Source organism: Falco rusticolus, chromosome 4 (assembly GCF_015220075.1).
Source record: "Falco rusticolus isolate bFalRus1 chromosome 4, bFalRus1.pri, whole genome shotgun sequence".
NCBI lineage: Eukaryota > Metazoa > Chordata > Aves > Falconiformes > Falconidae > Falco > Falco rusticolus.
This window is the reverse complement of record NC_051190.1, coordinates 13,968,959-13,988,538: the sequence shown is the minus strand read 5'-3', so window position 1 is coordinate 13,988,538 and position 19,580 is coordinate 13,968,959. Positions and strand designations below refer to the sequence as shown.

The following is a 19,580-nucleotide window of genomic DNA, read 5'->3' as shown; positions in this document are numbered from 1 at the left end:
CAAGCCAGGATGCTGTTGGCCTTCTTGGCCACCTGAGCACACTACTGGCTCAAGGTCAGCTGCTGTCGACCAGCACCCCCAGGAACTTTCCCACCAGGCACCTGCCCAGCCTCTTCCCCAAGCCTGCAGCGCTGCGTGGGGCTGGTGTGACCCAAGGGCAGGACCCGGCACTCAGCCTTGCTGAGCCTCACACAATTGGCCGCAGCCCATCAGTCCAGCCTGCCCAGACCCCTCTGCAGAGCCTCCTGCCCTCAGGCAGAACAACACTCCCACCCAACTTGGCATTGTCTTCAGTCTTGCTGAGGGTGCACTTAATCCCCTCGCCCAGATCCAGCAACAAGGACATTAAAACAGGACTGTCCCCAGCACTGAGCCCTGGGGAAACACCACTTGCAAACGACCCACCAGCTGGATGTAACGCCAATTCACCACCACTCCTTGGGCTCAGCCATCCAGCCAGTGTTTACCCAGTGCAGAGCACACCCATCCAAACCACGAGCAGCCAGATTCTCCAGCTCTTCCACCAGTTCCTTCAGCACCCTCAGGTGGATCCCATCTGGTCCCATAGACTTGTGCATATCTAAGTGGAGCAGCAGGTCGCTGACCGTTTCCCCTTGGATTATGGGGGCTTCATTCTGCTCACCGTCCCTGTCTCGCAGCTCAGGAGGCTGGGTACCCAGAGAAAGACTGGCCTCTTACTGTTAAAGGCTGATACAAAGAAGGCACCAAGTACCTCAGCCTTTTCCTCATCCTTTGTAGTAATGTTTCCCCTGCATCCATTAAAGGATGGATGTCACAGCACTCTCCAAACTATCAAACTGCAACAAGGTCTTTTACCATCTCATACCAGTACACTCTTCATGCCAGTCCCTCTGCTGCCTTCTCCTCATCCTGCCTCATCCAGGGCCCACTCCCTCTTTTCTTGCTGCTCCTTCTTCTTTTGCTTCTTCCTTGGCTGCTCTCTCTTCATTGGCTCTCAACCACTTAACCAGCCACAGCTGCACCTTATCTACATTGGCCAACCCACCGCCCCTGAAGCCAGCCCACAGTTGTATATTAATCAATGTTAATTAACCCAGCTTCATTCCTCTACAGATGGAGATGCTCCTTGGCTCTCCTTTTGTTGCTAATGTATTTGTAGAAGCATTTATTAATTGTCTTTTACAGCATTAACCACATTAAGTTCTAGTTGGGTTTTGGCCCTTCTAGTTTTCCCCCAGCATAACCTCACAACATTCTTATAGCCATTCTGAGTTGCCTGCCCCCTCTTCCAAAGGCTGTAAACTTTCCTGTTGTTCCCTGAGCTCCAGCCCAAGCTCTCTGTTTGTCTTCCCCAACGGCTCATCTGTCGGCACACGGGACACCTGCCCCCTGAGCCTTTAAGATTTCCTTCCTGAGGAACGTCCAGCCTGCCTGGGCTCCTTGGCCCTTCAGGGCTGCCTCCCAAGGGACTCTGTCAACCAGACCCCCCAACAAGCCAAAGTCTAAGGCAGCAGTTCTGCTGACCACTCTCCTTACTTCTCCAAGAATCAAAAACTCCTCGTGACCACTGATGGCCTCCAACCGTCACACCACCCACCAGCCCTCCCCTGCTCACAAACAGGTCCCACGGGCACCTTCCCGAGCTGGCTCCCTCACCAGCTGTCAGGACGGTCTCCCACACACCCCAGGGACCTCCTGGGCTGTTCCCTCCCTGCTGCACTGTATCGCCAGCGGACATCGGGTAAGGTGAAGTCCCCCATGAGAACAAGGGCTAGTGATGGTGAGACTTCTCCCAGCTGCTTGTAGAATGTTTCATCTGCCTCTTCATTCTGGTTGGGAAGTCTATAACAGACTCCCACCATGATATCTGCATTGTTGGCCTTCCCCCTGATTCTTACACATGAATATTCAACCCTATCGTCACCATCATTGAGCTCCAGACAATCCCAACACTCCCTAACATACAGTGCTACCCCACCGCCTCGCTTTCCTTGCCTAACCCTTCAGAAGGTTTTAGCAGCACTCCAGCGGTGTGAGTCATCCCACCACATTTCCATGATGGCAAATATGTCATAGTTTTCCTGTTGCTCAGGGGCTTCCAGCTCCTCCTGTTTGTTACACTGTCACAGGCCAGGGTGGGCAAATTACATCAAAATAGATTAAAATGCCAGAATTGCTGTAAGAGTCAGACCAAAGTGTCTGCAGTGGCTCAGGAGCCCGTGGCTGGTGGCAGGGAGCCAGCAAGCCCCTCCACTCCTCCTCCTCCTCCTCCTCCTCCTCCTCCTCCTCCTCCTCCTCCTCCTCCTCCTCCTCCTCTCCCACAGCCATGGGCGCACAGCCTAACACCCCAGCACATCTGTGAGCGCAGTGCGTGGCTGGTGGCAGTTGCCCACCATCCCTCGGCATTTACTAGTGGCAAAGCAAATGAAAAAGTTATAACGGCTCTGCCATCAGTAAATGACAGGATCTTTCCCCCTCTCGTCATTAATTGACTGAATCAGTGTTGCAGAGCTGGCATTATGCTCCGCTACGCTTTGTAATGAAATCACTGCCTGTGCATAAGAAACAAATTTAATGATATGATACTAATAGGGTTAGAAATTTCCCATGCAAATATTAATGATTTATAACTATACTTATTTTTTTAATATTACTTGTAGCCTGTAACAAGAAAATACTGAGGTCTACCAACCCATCTCACAGATCTTGTCCAGGGAGAGCGCAGTCATTACCGGGCTGGAGACAGAAGCCCCCAGCACGATTTCACTGAAGGCGCAATTTAGCATTTGGAAATCATGTCCTGGCCTGCAACCCTGTTTCAGAAAAAAGATGATGCTTAAAACATGAGCACTACTTGCATGGCATCAACTGGCAACAGGAGATGGATGGTGAGCTTTGGTGCTGCCCAGGCCCCTTCCCACGGGCATCCCTGCAACACCCGCGCTGAGACCCAGGGCTGCTAATTGCCTCTGCAATAAACCCGGGTGAAATGAGCTGTGGCCCAGGGGTTACGGGTCACACCAGGCACCTAGCGGTGTTTTGAAGCAGCCTGCAGCAAAAGGAGCAACCTTTGGACTGCAAGCCAGAGGGAATTGGGGACTGGGGTGGGCAGGCATTTTGTGGTAGAAGTAGGGAGGGATTTGTGTTAAATGTCTTCTTCTGCAGCAGTGAAGAAGTACCTTAAAGGAAGGGCAGTGACTGGGGACCTGAGGGGTTGAAAGAGAAGATAACTCTCTCGGACAGGCATAATTGCTACAATTCAGAATGCTAAAAATGTGAAATTAGGAATAATCAATGGCTGTTTATGATCTGTGTCTGTACTGTGAATTCAGCTAATACGGAGTAATTACACTCTGCTAATTCCCGGTATTTGTCATCATTCAGTTGCAGAGGAGTCCTGCAAAACAATAAAAACAGATTGGCTGCTCTGGACCCGCAGACTGGGGGCTTAGCACTACACAAGCTAATTTCTCTTTTAATGGTAAAAGCACTTACGATTTCCCTTATTTATTTTTGTCTCCTAGCAGCAAAGCCCCGTCAGTGAGCTGCGCTGCCGGGATGCAGCGGGCGCAGCAGATGCGCTACACAACAGCACCCCCAAAAGCCGGCACCGCCGTGCTGCCGGGCGAGACCGCAGGCACACCAAGCCCCTGGCCGGCCAGCACCACCCTGCAGCTCTTGCGAAACCGCTTTTTCACCTTTTTGTCCAATACTGTTATATCATTCCTCCTACCAAACTTTGCCCTCACACATTTCTTCTTCCAGCCCATCTGACACAAGGTAACTCCAGCGGCGTTTCACTCGGATGCTCAGGCTGTGCTCGGTCACAGGATGCCAGTGAAACCTATGGGATGTGTCATCAGTTTGCTGGCACGATTCACCCTTCGGTGAATGAAATACTGCTGGTTATTAACCTATGCAAAAGCAGGAGAGGAGAGGTGAGCAGGATGGTTTATTGATGGGTGGATAATCCCCCTTGGCAGCACACGCGGGAAGGTGCAGACTGCGGGGACAACCCTCGCCCTCACCCACCTCCGGCAGGTGGTGTGCAGGAAATGCAGATGGTGTTTGACACCAGATCAACAGAGAAGTAACGGACTGTTCCCTTTTAAAGGTGCTCCGTTTAACACCTCCAGTACCTGACTTAGCCTGGCATGAACAATCTGAAACGCTACAGCCACCGCACTTTTCAGGACAAAGTTTGCAAAGTAGCAGTGGCCAAACCTTTCCTAAGAGTATTTCTCATTAATTTATCCCACCGAGCACCTCCCTGCAAAGCAGCGTGTCCCAGCAGGCACTGCAGAGCCCCGCAGACAAGGGATCTGCAGCGGGGAGCCTCCGGGTGCTGAGCTTCATAGGAAACAGCTCCTGGGAGGGACAGTACTGCAGCCACTGGGGCTTTTTGGCAGGAGCCACCAGCGCCCCAATGCTCCCCACCACCCACCGAGGTCTCACACGGAGCCCATGCACCCAGCACTGGCACAGAGGAGGAGGAGGAGGAGGAGAGCAGCTCCTCACCCGCCAGCTCGCTCCTGCTGATCCTACCATGGCGCTCATTGCAAAGCAGTGACTTTGCACCACAGATTATTCACTCCCCAGCCTATCAGCTTTTTGATACCACATCTATTATTTTTTTCTTAATTTCTTTTTCTCTATCATGCAGAAACCTCCCGGGGAAAGCCTGCAGATGAGACTGATGTAATTCTGTTGCACTGCACCAGTTAATTATTTGCTGAGTCGAGACCAAGCTGATGCCCTGTTCCCAGCACTTGATGTGTTCACCAATGTTATGTGTGATTTAAAAGCACCTTTCTGCTGTGTGCCACAGTGGCTGGGCAAAACCTGGGCTCCCACAGGATGCAGGGACAGGACAGGAGGACTCTCCACACCAGCACCAGTGCTTGGGCTGTGCCGCAGCCACGAACCACCATAAAAGCGTACAGCTCTCCATTTTTCCCTGTGGTTTCAGGGAAAGATCCTGGCTGAAACGTGTAGTTCCAGAGAGCAGAGGCATTCCGTGCAAGGTTTCTTCATTGGGATGACAAGGCCCCTGGCCCCACTGATGTTTTTTGCTCATTTCCTCTGCAAGCAGAGCAATGTCTCTATCTCCATAGAGGACCTGGTGGCGGTGGGGGTTGCGGGGGGTGCTCAGGTCCCTTGAAGCAGGAGGAGAAATTCATCACAAAGCAGGCCTCCCCCAGGGCACTACAAGCCCCGTGCCATGGGCCAGCTCCTGCGCAGGTGGGAAGTAGGGAAATGGAGCAGAGACATGCTGCAGCACACCGGGGCCTGGGGCGCTTTGTTATTGAGCCGAGCCAGTTATTGCCAGCAGCTAAACAAACTAATAGGAAGGATATTTCCCTGGAGAAGGAGGAGGTTTCTGATTTAGACTGCGCTGTTTAAGCTCAGACTCTCGCCACAGCTAAAATTTCCTTCCGAGGGCAATAATTATCCCAATGCAAAGCCCAGGCCTGTGTTTGCTTTTCTGCTCCCTGTCTGGAAGGTTTTAATATACAGACTGCGATTTCCTTTTGGGTACAGTCCAGCACCCCCTGCACCCAGGCTGCATCCTGCACCCCTTGCCCAGCACTGGGGACCTGAGCCGGGGGGCAAGTGAAGGGAAGCTCAGTACATATTTTTATGCAGAGAGCACCCTCAGCTGTCAACTTAGTTACCAGGGAGCAGCATCAGTCCCGCAAGAGCTCTGCTCCAGCCCTCTGCAAGCTGCAGTCCCAAAGGCAGGGCTGTCACTGCCGGCCCTGCATCTCCTTCGTGGACTCTCAGGCAAAAATTGTTTTAAAAGCTCCAAGAGAAGCTGTCTAGTTCTTCTAAGTGATGGGAATGGAAAAGAAAAAGGAAAAAGGAATGGGAACTGTTTTGTTCTTGGCTGCCAGGTAAATGAGGTTCAGCTTTGGAAAATGTATAGGGCCTCTCATGCTAACTGCAGGGCTGGAGTCTCCAAGGAGTGATTTCTTCCTTCAGAAACATAATAACAATAAATGATTTAAAAGAAAATGACCTAAATCTATATCTACAGTTAACTCAGGACTCCTTTGGAGTTCAGGACTGTTGCTGGATAAATAAATGCTTATTTGAAAAAGGAACCTCCAGCCTCCTGCAAACGATAAGCAGCAAAGCGGCGCTGGGGGCCAGCCCACACGCGTGCAGCACAGCCAGGGGGAAAACCCACCAGACCCGGTTATTCTGGATTTACTCCACGTGGGAGGACACCAGTCCTGGCTCCGTGCCCACCCGCCCCCGCGGTACAGCACCCTGCCCCAGCCAGGCTGCCCGCTGTGCTGGTTCTGGGCCAGTGCAGAGGCTCAGGCTGGTGCCCACCCGGGGGAGGTTTTCCTCTTCTGATGTGGCAAAAAAGTGAGTGCCAGAGCGGAGAAAACCTCCAAAGGAAACACGAGCTCACAGCTGCAGGAATGACTTTTTTTTTTTTTCCCCTCCCACAAGACAGCTGCTCCCAACCGCTGCTGGCTACTGTGCCCCATGGGATGGCACACCAGGACGGCACACCGGAGCACCCAGCCCTGTGCAGGGCAGTGACATAAGGCTCAGGGAGGTGCCATGAGTCACAGAGGGCCAGGCTGGGCTGGGCAGCCGCACTGCTGCGCTGCCAAGCACATGGTGCCCCAGCTCCCCAGATGCCCCGGCACCCACGCAGCCTGCGGAGAGGGACAGCGTGCCCCAGCCACTGAGCGGTATGTAGGCTTAGTGAGGAAATGGTGTTTCTAGAGCATGGCTGAAATAATGCCTTTCTGCAGCACTTTTCTTCTGACTTGGCTGGCAGGTTAGAGGGTCGCACAGGGAAGGTTTTAATTGTTCCTCCTTCTCGTAGCACAGAGGTGAAGGGGAAGCCCCATGCGCTGGCATTCTTTCTGTGAGGTGCAGCTGTGCTGGTTTCCTAGACAGAATTAATGAACTACCTGTGTTAATGGCAAGGGTTAAATCCACATTTCCCCTCATTACGGGATATATGGTGGAAGCAACTGTGTGATGTGTGGTTCAGGTTAAAGGCCTTTACCCATCGTGGCTGTGGATGAATTTGTGGGGCTTTTGCTATGCAGAGTGCGGCTTGTCAGAGGCCAAGCTGCTGTTCAGGATACCATCTGTTTTCTTTTGCACTGCTGAAAGAGCTTGTGTAGGGAACAGGCCTTGCTGCCCACACAGCACCTGTCGGGAGGGCATTATCTTCTTTAAAAAGCCGACGGCATCAGCTGGACATCTGAGAACCCAGAGTAGATGGAAGGGTAGAAGGACATGAGGTACCAACTGCTTTCTGATACAAAGCAGCAAACACTGGTCAGCTGAAAACCTTCTCTGACATGGTAAGAAAAGCACCCCCATCTCCCAAGAACAACCTCTGTGTACTCAGAGCAGCCAGGGCTCGGCTGCGCACAGGAAAATCAGACGAGTAAGCGGGAGACCTAAGCAGTGCTCCAGCCCAACTGCCAGGACACCTCCGAGGCACTGACCGGGAGCCCTCGGGGTGCTGGCAGCCAGGGCTTTGCTAGCTGACGAAAATTCATTTTGGGTCCTCCCACACATGTAATCATGCAAAACCAGAGCCCATCCCCACAGCCCAGTGGAGGGACCAGTGCATGGCCCATGCTTTCCCTGTGCTTTCAGCCCCAAGCAGCACCTCTCCCCAGCAGACAGCCCGCTGCCAGCCCTGAGCACCAGCACTTGTGCCCCTCCTTTTGCCTTGAGGTTTAGGCATAACCCTCTTCGGTAAAATCTGCAATCCGCCCAGCTGCCAGCCACTGTTCCTGTGCCAGAGAGGATTTGATTGCTCCCCTCCATCTCTCACGGCTGCTGCAGCTCTTGATTCATTGCTTGGGTAAACCTCACTGGAGAGGCGAGCTCACAGTGATTTAGCTTTGGGCTTCATGAGATGTACTGAGAGCTGGACAAGTGGCCACCAGTGACAAATAAAAGAGCAAGAGACAGAATCAGTGGCAGCTGTGGATGGGCAGTGCTCCTCTGGCAGCCACAGGCAGCGGAATGCAGGATGGGGCCATGCCTGCCCCGCAGCACGCAGCAGGCAGGGGTGCAGCACGCAGCGGGCAGGGGTGCAGCACGCAGCAGGCAGGGGTGCAGCACGCAGCAGGCAGGGGTGCAGCACGCAGGGGTGCAGCGGGCAGGGGTGCAGCACGCAGCGGGCAGGGGTGCAGCGGGCAGGGGTGCAGCGGGCAGGGGTGCAGCGGGCAGGGGTGCAGCACGCAGCGGGCACCGAAACCAGGCTGTTCCCTTTCACCGGCCCCAAGCCCGGCTCCCCCAGCAGCACCTCCGGGTGTCCTGTCGAACCTTGGCTGCCGTCCTGCTCCCGACCCACAGCCCTGCCCGCCACTGCCGTGCATCCTGTTTGGCTTCTGCTTCAGGATCAGGGCCTCACCCCAGTTAACTATTGACTTGTGCTGGGGGCAGCTTCACTGTAAGATGCCCTCTCCAGCCATCTGGTGGATGCAGCAGCTGGCCAAGCATTTTTACGAGCTGAGGAATTCATAAGCCCACCTGCAGGCAGTGCTCTCCCGTTCAGTAACTTGGTAAAGCTCAGTTGGATCGACTCCATTTGAGACTAAAAAGATTTCTGTGCCCCTGCGTTCAGTTTTGCAGGAGAACCCTGACTTCTGGAGGGTGCCTGGCTGCACATGGGCATGGGTGACATCTGGCAGCCACCCTCTTTGGAGCCACATCCCCACCCCGCAATAAAATGATGTCTCATTTACGGTCAGGGACCTGCTGGGAGAAAGAAGGACCTGTGGGGCTCTAAAGCCCGGGAGACAGGGGTCCAAAAAAAACACAAAGGCAGGAATTTCTGGAGAAGCAAAGTTTTCCCATAGCACTGGGAGGAAACAGGAACATTCACCCGCTGCATCCTGGAACACCTTCCTGCAAGGGCAGGGATCTGCCTGGGTTTCTTCTTGGCAGCAGGCATGGAGTGCTGCCAAGCGGCACTTCAGACCTGAGCCAGCTCGGGGTGGAATCTTTGTCTTACAATGCCACAGGCATCTTTAGCAATATTTGTCTGAGAACCTTTTTGTTCCCGCAACATTTTTAAGCAAATAAGCTTCAGGTTTATTAGACAAAATAACTTCCTTTCTCCCTCTCCTGCAAGTTCTTTCTGGCAGATGCCAGAGCACAACGGTCTTTCTACCCAGCACACGTTTAGAAAGAAAGAAAGAAAAAAAATTAATCTAAACAAAAGAGAATATAATAGAAATCCCAGGACAGGGCTACCCTCTTGTAACGGAATCAGTTTCCAGTAATTTCACCACCTAGAGACTTTGCCCAATAAATTTTACCTGGGATTAAGGTGAAGATAAATAGCCCAAATAAATACACGACTTCCCTACAGCACTAGCTTTTATTGGTTTGTTTTTCCATTTCTCTTCCTCTGCAATGAAATCAATATGTGCATAGAAAAAAATACAAATTTGGTGAAGGAGAGCACTGTGCAATGGGCCCTGCTGAGGCTGGCTGGTGTCCCCTGCAGCAGCAGGGACCAAATGGGGATGGTTCTGCAAATCCAGTGGAGTTTTGCTCCATTCACTGTGTCCAAATCACAGCCCAGTTCCAAATCCGCACCAGCTGCAGGCTCCGCTCATGGCATTCGGAGGGGGAGCTCATCAAGCTCCAAAAGCAAACCAATACCAATTCTGAAGAACTTGTAACTTGCCAAGGGGGATTTTAAGGACTGCTTTTCTGCCCCCATCACTGAGCAGGCATTGGGCTGGGAAGCCCAGCATGAGGAGAGGGTCTCTGCATTTCAAAAGCAAAACTTCATGCTGAAAGGAGCAAAAGGCAAGAGCCCAGTGCTGTCGCTGCAGATCCAGCCACAGGCAGCATTTCTCCTCCAAAATGTTTAAACTGTCTGTTTTCAGGTTTGTGGCTCTTCCACCAGCTCATTGAAATGGGCTTGTTCATGCCAGCTCCGACACAAGTTTAAAATCCATTTCAGGGATGCTGTGCCATGGGGTGGGGATGGACCAGGACAAGGTGTGGGGGGGAAGGTCTGTGGGCATCGCAGACCCCTGTGCCACCTTAGTGGTGGCAGAGGCAGATTCCTGCTCACGGCCACCTTCCTCTGGGAGGAATAGCTCCAGAGAGGAGTGAGATGCTGCTGGGAAGCCAGTGTGCTTAGCTGATACACTATCAAAACCACACTGCCATGATATGTGAGGGTACACACATACCTTCCAAGGCTTCCTCTGAAATGCAGATAAGCCATGAGGCCAGTCTCCCATGGGAAACCACTAGCTTCCTGCCCAAGCAGCTTCAGCAGCTCCTCCTTGCCACAGCCTTATGGCAAATGTGGGCAACATGGAGGGGTCTCGTGGGGACCAGTGCCAGGCTTTGGACAGCTGAAACATCACTGTGGGGCTGCCACTCTGGTCGGGCACTGGCCACCCTGGCCTACTGCAAACCGCCCACTGGGGTCTCGGGCCAAGCAGGAACACAACAGCTTTCCTCCTGCAATGCAGATCATTTCTCTTCTTGCTTTTGAGGCTGCCTAAAGGCCCCATATGGTGATGCTGCAACCTACCCCAGGGTGCAGGGGAAGCCAGAGTGGTGATGTGGGGTGCTGGGTGCATCTCACCCAGGGGGCCAAGGGAGAACGCTGCACCAAGGCCACGGTCAATCACACTGCCACAGGCAGTTTTGCTGAACTCAAGTCCTGGGAGGGGACCCAGAGCAGGGCTGGGCAGGAGACAAAGCTCTTCTTTCCTTCCTCATGACGCAGCAGCCTGAAATCAACTTGCAGCCCAGCCCTGCTACAACCCGCTGCTCCTTATTTACCCTTCAAACAGGAAAAGCAACCTCCAGCACAGCTCTTCTACAAATTTTCTATGCCAAGCCTCAAGAAAGGGCTGCTTTCGTTAACATTAGGCTCTTTAGCTCTGAGCACACATCTTGTAGGTGACAACTTGACTTAGGACTCCAGGGTGGTTTACCAGGACGGACATTCACCAGACTGCAGCCCCGAATTTTGAAGGTAGGAGTGGGTCCCCAGCCCCTGGAAGCCCGGTGTAGTGGGGTGGCAGCAGGAGAGAAGGGGACAGACAGACTCGCTTGGGTAGGAAACAGCTCATTCTCCAAATTACAGCTACTCCCCATTTGTGTGGGTGAAGATGCTGCAGGGTTTGGGCAAGTGGAAATACTTCTGTTCTTAAGTCAGGCGTCCCCCAACCTGGCTACTCTGCCCAGCTCAGCGGCCCTGCTCTTTTACCCTTCCCTTTCTGGTTTTAAGGAAGACAAGCTTGTTCCCACAGAGCCCCTTGCTCGGGCAAGGCCAAATCACAGATTGTCCTCAGATGGCATTTTGCAGCCCCTAATATTTGAAACCTGCTGTACGTTATCCCAGAGGGAAATGCAGCAGAGCCATGATCAAAAATATGCTCCTTGAGCTCATCATTATCAGCAGATAGAAAAGCGTGATCCAGTGCTGAGAAAAGGACATGAAACAGAAGGACACGGGGCAGCAGCCGGTCACAGTGAAGAGTTCAGAGGCTTAAAAATGAAGAAAGCTCAATTAGTGCAGCATGCTCCGTCATACAAGAGCCAGGATTTCAATACCAGGGTGGGACTGAACACACGTGCCCAATAGGAATTTATACCTCTTTGGAGACCCTTTATTGCAAATTTTCCTAAACATCGCAGTTATTTTTTCATCTAATACCTGCCTGGCTTTGGTGGGTTACAGGTATGCTTTATGTATTGCCTTCTTTTTCCTCAGGGTGACCTGTGACTGTCGGCCACCCCCTCGGTCGTGCTCTCTCTCCCCACCACCATGCGGATGACAAGTAAGGAGGGAGAAAGAGACTGACTTTTCTCTGTCCATTCTTCTGCAGTTTTTTCCACCTCCTTTTCATTTACACGACCTCTTCCAAACCCAGCTACCCTGACCTTTGCCCCTGCCAGGGGTATGGGAAAGGGCCTTTGTATAAGCATCAGGTTTTTAAAAGATCTGTGTAGATTTCAGCCTGTTGTATTTTTCCCAGTGAAACCCTCTGCGGCTGGGAAGAGAGGGCTATTGAGACATTCATGGCTCCATAAGAGCCATTCAGCTGCAATAGAAGTACATTTTTCTACTCTCTTTCCATGCAGGACTGGAACGTTTTGCTCCGATGAGCGCTGCTTTAAAGCCAAATGCCAATCACATTTCTATTAGCAGCTGCTCGGCTGTAGCTAGTGACTAATTGGGGGATAGCAGCCTTCCCAGCACTGGGAACATAAGAAATACTTGGATTTACATAGCTTTCTGACTAATTATCAGATTTACTTTAATGCAGAGAGAAATATGAATAGTGCCTCCCAGTAGAAGGGTAATGCCTATCTGAGCATCGCCACACGCTCTAGAGACATTAATTAAGAGATCAGAGTCCTTTCAGAGGATGGAGGAAGGAGTGTTAGCTGCCTTTCCACACCACACAAGCACTGGCTGTCACCCTGTGCCTGCTAACCTGGGGACACATGGACCAAGCCCCCAAGAAGCCAGAGGGATGCTCCAGTCCCCAACCCATGCTGCTGCTCACCTGGCTTCTCTCCCATCCCTCGCAGGCGTGATCCGGTACGTGGCACTGTTCATCACACTGCTGGGCACATGGTTCATTGTGCAGACATACTTCGAACGGAGCTGGAAAGCCATCAGCGTGCGGAGCTGGCTCGGTGAGGCACCAGCGGGGGTCCAGCTGGGTCCAGAGGGAGAGTGGGGGCAGCCCCGTCACAAGCCAGACCCCAGAGCGGCACATAGCTGCCATACACATTTGCACTTGCAGTCCTTGGCCAAAGCTATAGCCACCAGCTCTGGCCATCAGGGCAGGGAGGGGACAGCGTGGTGGGAAGCTGCACAGGGGTGGGTGGCTCTGGGGGTGCTTGCAGCCATAGAGAGCAGTTTCGGAGAGCTGGTGCCTGAACAGCTGCTCCTGGATCAGGGAAGAGCCAGCAGCTCTCTGGGGTGTCTAACCCTCCTGCTTGATACCCACAGGTGGCACCGACAAGTCCAGCAGTGAGTACCGCTCTCGACTTCATCTCCATCACACAACACAACCCTGCTCCAGGGCTGCGAGTGATGGTGGAAACGTGATAGCTGCTCTCAAGAGCCCCTTTCCTGAGGCAAAAACCACACTCTGCCAAACACAGGGGCATTTCATTATTGCACACAGCAAGAGTGCCTTTGGCAGGCTCTGCAAGCACACGACCTTCATGCGATATCCCTGCCCCAGCAAAAACACCCCTGGGCTACAGCACGGAACAGGTCACATGCCATGCCCGGCAGTGTGGCACAGGTCCCTGCCCCAGCCAAGAATGGGGAAGCTCCGGGCAGAAAAGCCTCGAGGGGTTGGCTCTGAGCGAGTGCCAGCTCCAAACGTTCCCTGGCACACACCCCTCTGCAGTCCCCATGGCACCAGCTTGCCATGCCGCTGCTCACACCCTGAGTGGCACCTGGCACCCTGGCCAGCTCGTCCCACCCACCCCCGCCTCCCCGAGCCTCAGGACCATAAACCTCAAAGAAGCAGCTGGTCCCAGTCCCAGGAAGAGTCCTTCATGCAAGAAACTGGTCCAGGTGCTTTCCTCTCACTGGGCCACCATGCCTCAATGCCAGCCCTGGTCAGCCCCTCATGGACACGGCCAGAGTCCCGCCATGGGGCCAACGCCATGGCTCGCAGCTCCGCTCCTCCCTTGCAGGTGAGCAGCTGCCCCGGCACAAGTGCAGGAACCAGCAGAGCTGCCCCGAGAACCATTTTGCCTTCAAGATCATCAGTGGTGCTGCAAACGTGGTGGGACCCTCCATCTGCTTTGATGACATGGTGTAAGCAGCACACAGTGGGGACGGGGCAGCCGTGGCTGGCCTGGGCTTGCGTAGAGTGAGTTGGGCCTCTACCGAGCATGTCGATGGCCATCACAGTGCATCTGTGGTTAAAAAAAAATTGGAAACAGTTTTCTTTGCTACTGCTTCTGGGGACATTTTGCTGTCTGCAGCCACTTCACCCCATCACAGTTTCACTGGCACCAGCATCTCCAGGGCATCCCTGCACTTACTGGTGCTCTCTGCTTTCTTTTCCAGCCTCATGAGCAGCGTGAAAAACAATGTTGGCAGAGGCCTGAACATCGCGCTGGTGAATGGTGAGTCAGGCGAGCACTAGCCCCCCTCTCCCCACAGCCAGGGTCCCTTCCTCCCCCAGGAGGGAAGAGGCCACTGGGGACCCCGACCCCAGCACCATGGCTGAGCCAAAAGCACACCAGTCCAGCACTGCATGGGGTGCACAGCCACAATTATGGTTGCAAGCACTGCCAGGGAGATGGGAACAAACCCACCTGGGTCATGCACGATGGCTCCATGAACTCCACCAAGCAACATATTCACCATTGCAGAAAATACAACACACTGAGGGAAGGGCAAAGCGTTTTGCAGCAGGAACTCCAAGCTGGTGGCCAGGCGAAGTCTAGAGCCACCCCAGTCAAACTCACTGCCCTCTGTTTTGAATTTTAACCTTTCAGGAACAAGTGGGCAGTTCCTGAAAGCTGACACATTCGATACGTACTCTGGAGGTAAGCTCAGTCGCTTCGCTGCTTGGTGCTTCCCAGCCAGGGTTCCCACTGGCACTGCTGGCTATTCAGGCTGCTCCTCTGTCATGTATTTAACAATAAAGTTGAGCGGACTTTGATCAGGATTGCCAGCTCCAGAAGTAAAAGCTCAGCTTTCCCTGAGGCCACTGAGCCTGGAGTCCTCATGACGCATGTACATCCAAGACTGGCTCTTGAATCCTTTTACATGTGCATAATTGCCTGAAAAACATAATTCCATAAACTGAATAAACCGGGACACTTGAGACCTGAGAGAAGCTACTTTCTGAGATCAGGTAGTTACACTAATCCTTAGATTCTGCAGCTTTCAGCTCAGTTTTTGAATGCTGGTGGTGGCTGAGCAGCAGCTCGTTTCCCTGCCTTTTGCAGGAGGATAAATGAGGCACTCAGAGCATGGCAGGAGATGCGGCTCCCAGCCCCAGAGAGGCTGGGCACATGAAGCAGAGCCTGGTGGCAGGAAAGACCACGTCCCTGCGCTTGCTGGCTTCAAACAATCTTCCTAACCGCAAAAAGATGCCCTGAGCCAGGGCAGCACCCGCTCACAGCCTGGCTGGCACTAACCTGCAGGGTGCTGCATGTCCCACTGGTGCTGCAAAGCTGTACCCAAACCTCTCCAGAGTTTTGGCAGGACTCCTCAAAATCACACGCTAAAACCGCTCCTATAGTGCTTTTGATTTACCCTTTTCTGTCTGAGCCTTCTCCAGGGATCAATCACCCTCTCTGCTTTTTGGGTTTGCAACCTGTCCTTGGTAACTCTGGAGTTTTAAGGAGAAACACCAGTCCCATGAGGTTTCCAGCCGAGCCTGCGAGTGAGACGCGCGGTGGCGGGGGCACTGGGAAGGCGACAGTTGGCTCCTGTGCCACTAGATGGGGCGTTGGACTCGAGCATCCCAGGGATGCAGGATGAGGAATAATTCCCGCAATGTAGCTGAAGGCATGATCAGCTCTGCGGCTGAACGGGTTCATTTCTTGTGTCGGGAGGTAAATTCACATAACTAGATTTCACAGTCAGCCAGCAAGGTTTAGAAGCAAATTCCCCCCTGCGGTTGTACCGGCAGGAGGAAAGCACCAGCCCTGGGTGCTGCGGGAGAGCCCAGGCGGGAACACAAGGTGGGGAATGCAGCATCTGGGAGCCCGTCCTTCCCCAAACCCATGACTCCAAATCCTGGCTACCACCAGCACAATCAGGATATTTCCCACTGACCCAGAGGGGAACATACCCGCCAGCTGCCATGCAGCACTCCCTGCTAAATCCCTTTTTCTTTCCCTGATGCTTTTCTCTCCCAGACATCAACAAACTGTATACCTTCCTCCAAGAGATCAAGCACGGCACCATTGTGCTGATGGCCAGCTATGATGACGCTGCCACAAAGTGAGTTTGGCCCCGGGAGCAACACGTGGCTCCCCAAAAACCCACACCTGGGGGGGAGCTGAGGTGCTGCTGCCAGCAGCAGAGAGGGGACAGGAGGGAAGGGTCACCTGCCTGGCACCACACTAACACCCTCTCACCCTCCTTCAGAATGAACGACAAAGTCCGTGCATACTTCACGGAGCTGGGCAGCAGCCACGCCAGCAATCTGGGATTCCGGGACAACTGGGTCTTCTTGGGAGCGAAAGGGCTGAAGAAAAAGAGCCCCTTTGAACAGGTACATGTCCCTCCCCTGCCACCAGCTCTGGGGACTCCCATCCTCTTCGTAGCACCTCTCGAGCTACATCCCACCTGTCTGCAGAAGACATGGGCCAGTGACGTTATCCCCCACGTCGAGCCAAGCTGGAAGTTTTGCCACGTTTCAAATTTGCACTGTGCCACCAACCTCCTCATTCATTCGCCTTTTTTTTCTTTTCCTGCAGCACATCAAAAATGATAAGGACACAAATAAATATGACGGCTGGCCTGAGCTGCTAGAGATGGAGGGCTGCGCCCCCAGGAAGATGGATTAGCTCCAAGCCCCCAGCCTGCCACAGAGGGCAGACACCACCAGTCTCACAGAGATGCCAGCCCCATGGCGGGGAGCACAGCCCCACCACACCAGCCCCAGCCCCCCCACCGCCTGGTCCCACAGCCCAGCAGTGGGTGCGTTCCCAGGAACCGGAGTTTCCCAGCAGGGGCTGTGCAGGGACTGGGGAAGAGCTGTACCAGTGCCTGCAGGGCCTGAGCGAACACCTGGCCAGGGTTCAGCTGAGCTGTCCTCATCTATGGGTCAATATAGAGTATTTTATTTTTCTGTCTTTGAACTAAAAACGTTGTAGAAGTTTTTTCAGAGTTCTTAAATAAGACCTAATTATAACACAACTACCTTCTCACTTCCATTTTCAAGCATAATCCATGCTTTTCCCTGCAGATGCAGCACACCATGTTCTCTGCCACCAGCCAGGTGTCACCATCACCCATCCCATGGCACTGCACACGGGTGCTCCCCCTCCCCACATGGCACAGGGCAGAGTTATCCCTGGGGATGCTCAGACCTTGGTGGTTTCCCCCTGGAGCTCCTGCCTCCACCCTGTCCTACAGCCACAATAAGGCCAGAAGGCCACAGGGACGGCTTGCAGCAATGTAGGTTAATGTTTGCAGACCAAAGCATTTCCCTCACCTGGTTGCATCTCTCCTGGGTTAAATCCAAGCTAAATCTTCTGTGGCACGCCCCCATCAAAGGTCAGGATAAGGCCGGGGATGTGCCAACCTGACTTTGCCCTCAAAGAGGGAGGGATGGATGTGCATGTTGATGTCCAGGTGGCTGAAGTTGTGCAGCATAACCAATAGGTGGGAGCCTTTTACCGGGAGAGCTGGAGTCAGCATCCATCTGGAGCATACAACAGCCCAGGCTGCACCCACCGCAGGCACCCGCACACCCGCTTTGCTCCAGGAGCAGCACCCCAACCTGGGGCCAGCCAGCACCTCCAGGAAAGGAGGGATCCCTGCCCAAACGCAGGCTGGCAAAGCCCCACAGACCTCCTTCCAGGGTGGTTCCCATGCTCATACCCAACGCCAAGGAGGTCCTGGGGGAGCATCTGCCCCCCACTTGTGTCCAGCTGCACTCACCCCAGCCCCATCTGTACCCAAAACCTCCCCGAGCACCAGCGCTGCTGAGATCAGACTGCGTGGGTGATGGCCCAGGCTTATCTCTCATTATGGACAGGGACAAATTTGCATCATATACAGACTTCAATTTCCGACGACTGTATCTGGTTTTTCCCCATTCTTTAAAGCAGACCAGCAGTTTTGCAGAACGTGAGGGTGGAGCATTTCTGTTGGAGCTGTGCAGGGTAAGAGGCTGCCCTGCACAGCCTTTTCTGCCTCTAACAGCAGGGTTTGCCCCAGTACAACACAACACTTTAAACAGGCAGTTCACATGGGTTATCTGAGCCCCCGAGGCACCCCAGGGGAGCAGAAGTGAGGAGCATTGGCAGGATAAGGCCAGGAAGAGACACAGCCTGTCCTGCACCAGCCACCTTAGGGATGAAACCCCGGATCCCAAACCCAGCACCACTATCCAAAACCAGCAAGGCAACTGGTTTTCCCTAAACAAGGAAAAATCCTGAAATCAATTGTGTAACACCTATAACAACTCCCAAAGGCAAAACTGGAATAAAACCCAAACACAGCCATCACAGAGGAAACCCCCAATAGCTCTAGTATTTTATCCCAGCTTATCCTCCTGCGCTCTTAACGTGCACCTGATCCCACCAAGGGAAGCCTCCACCATAAATCGATCCCTAAATCTGCTGCAACAGCAGCGGTTAATCCCAAGCGCTGAATCATCCCTACCCGTGGCAGCAGCGAGAAATAACACAACGCACCAGACACAACAGCCCTCACATCACACAGTCCTGCCGCACTGCCAGTATAAATATGCCAACTATTTTAAGCCCCCTCAAAGGATCTAGATTCGCTCGTAAGCCAAACTGAAAACAGCCTAAGAGCTGTAAAGGCGGCTGCATGGGCTAAACCAGCACACAGCATCAGCTACAGCCCAGAAAACAACCGGCCCCTTTTAGCCGCAGGAAACTCTTCATAGCCCTTTGCAATCCACATGAGAAATTTGGTTTAAAGCCAAAATCAAGGAAATTTATGTTTCAGCACACTACAGACAGTTAAAATTAACTATGAATCCATCACAAAGCACCTACTAAAGGTACATCACAATTTTCAATAAATAGGAAGAGCTAAAAGTGTAACTCCTGTGCAGGGACCTTAATCAGCAGCCAGCGTTTTGAAGAGCCATTCCTGCCAAAGCCACCGTGTCCTGATAAATCAATTGGAGCATTTCAAAAGTCCAGCATCTGGGAGGCAGGGGTATAAATATGGCATCAGGAGTCAAATTTAACTTGCTTGGTTTTTAAAAAGTTGTGAAGAGGGTGGTGGGTGCAGGCACAGTAGTCCCCAGATGAGATTTTTTAGTGCCTTAGCATTCGGAAAGCTGTATTACTGCAGAGATAGGCACCTACCTGGCTGGTTTTCACCATGCGGCATCTCCCAGAGACTTCAGCAACCACAAGCAAGCCCTGACGTGCCCGGCCTCCCAGGACCTAGCTCCGGGTAACCTGGGCTCACCCGGGGGCCATGGTGGGCTCCAGCACTGCAGCAGCAAACAGGCAGGCTGGGGTGTTTGCAGGAGCAAAGTTTGCAAAATCCAGTGCTGTAACAGGAGCCAAGAGCCACAATGCAGACGGGTAGCAGAGGGATAATCCTCTTTTATTTGGGGGTATGGGTTTATTTCGGCAAAGCACCAAAGGAGCAGCTAGGAAGGATGCCACAGGCAAGGACCAACGGGTGCCGGGGCCCCGCAGCTGGGCGAATCCGCGTCCTGTGACATCTTGCCCTGTCAAGTGCAATTACTGTAATCTTCCACAGCCTCTCAAAATACGGATCCCGGCTTAGAAACTGGGCATCCGCAGCATGAAAGCTGCCTTTGTGCCCGGGCAGAGCCTGGGCGTGAGCCAGCCGTTAGGTGCATGAAGAAAATGAGTTCTCCACGTGCTGGGAGAAGGGAGGAAAAGCA

At 53.2% G+C, this 19,580-nt stretch overlaps 1 protein-coding gene and 1 long non-coding RNA gene across 7 annotated transcripts; one reads left to right on the top strand and one right to left on the bottom strand.

The window, feature by feature from the left end:
- The first annotated feature begins 6,584 nt into the window (after positions 1-6,584).
- FAM3D (FAM3 metabolism regulating signaling molecule D) lies at positions 6,585-16,857 on the top strand. Of its 4 annotated transcripts, XM_037385074.1 has the most exons (9): positions 8,914-11,795; positions 12,553-12,660; positions 12,980-13,000; positions 13,681-13,804; positions 14,060-14,118; positions 14,494-14,544; positions 15,868-15,952; positions 16,100-16,226; positions 16,432-16,857. In XM_037385074.1, exons 1-9 carry the CDS (start codon positions 11,783-11,785, stop codon positions 16,519-16,521), a joined length of 678 nt encoding a protein of 225 aa, XP_037240971.1. In that variant the 5' UTR covers positions 8,914-11,782; the 3' UTR covers positions 16,522-16,857. The 4 variants fall into 4 exon arrangements, with proteins under 4 accessions (XP_037240969.1, XP_037240971.1, XP_037240970.1 ...); XM_037385072.1 differs by adding an exon at positions 6,585-6,692 and having other exon boundaries at positions 11,729-12,660; positions 16,100-16,522; XM_037385073.1 differs by having other exon boundaries at positions 8,914-12,660.
- Positions 13,790-19,424, bottom strand: LOC119146831. Of its 3 annotated transcripts, none has more exons than XR_005103858.1 (4): positions 19,027-19,424; positions 16,301-16,425; positions 14,311-14,781; positions 13,790-13,905 (listed from the first exon to the last, which is right to left on the bottom strand). It is a non-coding gene; the product is annotated as an uncharacterized LOC119146831 (long non-coding RNA). The 3 variants fall into 3 exon arrangements; XR_005103859.1 differs by having other exon boundaries at positions 14,538-14,781; positions 19,027-19,423; XR_005103857.1 differs by lacking the exons at positions 13,790-13,905; positions 16,301-16,425 and having other exon boundaries at positions 14,387-14,781; positions 19,027-19,387.
- Between the last annotated feature and the right edge of the window lie 156 nt (positions 19,425-19,580).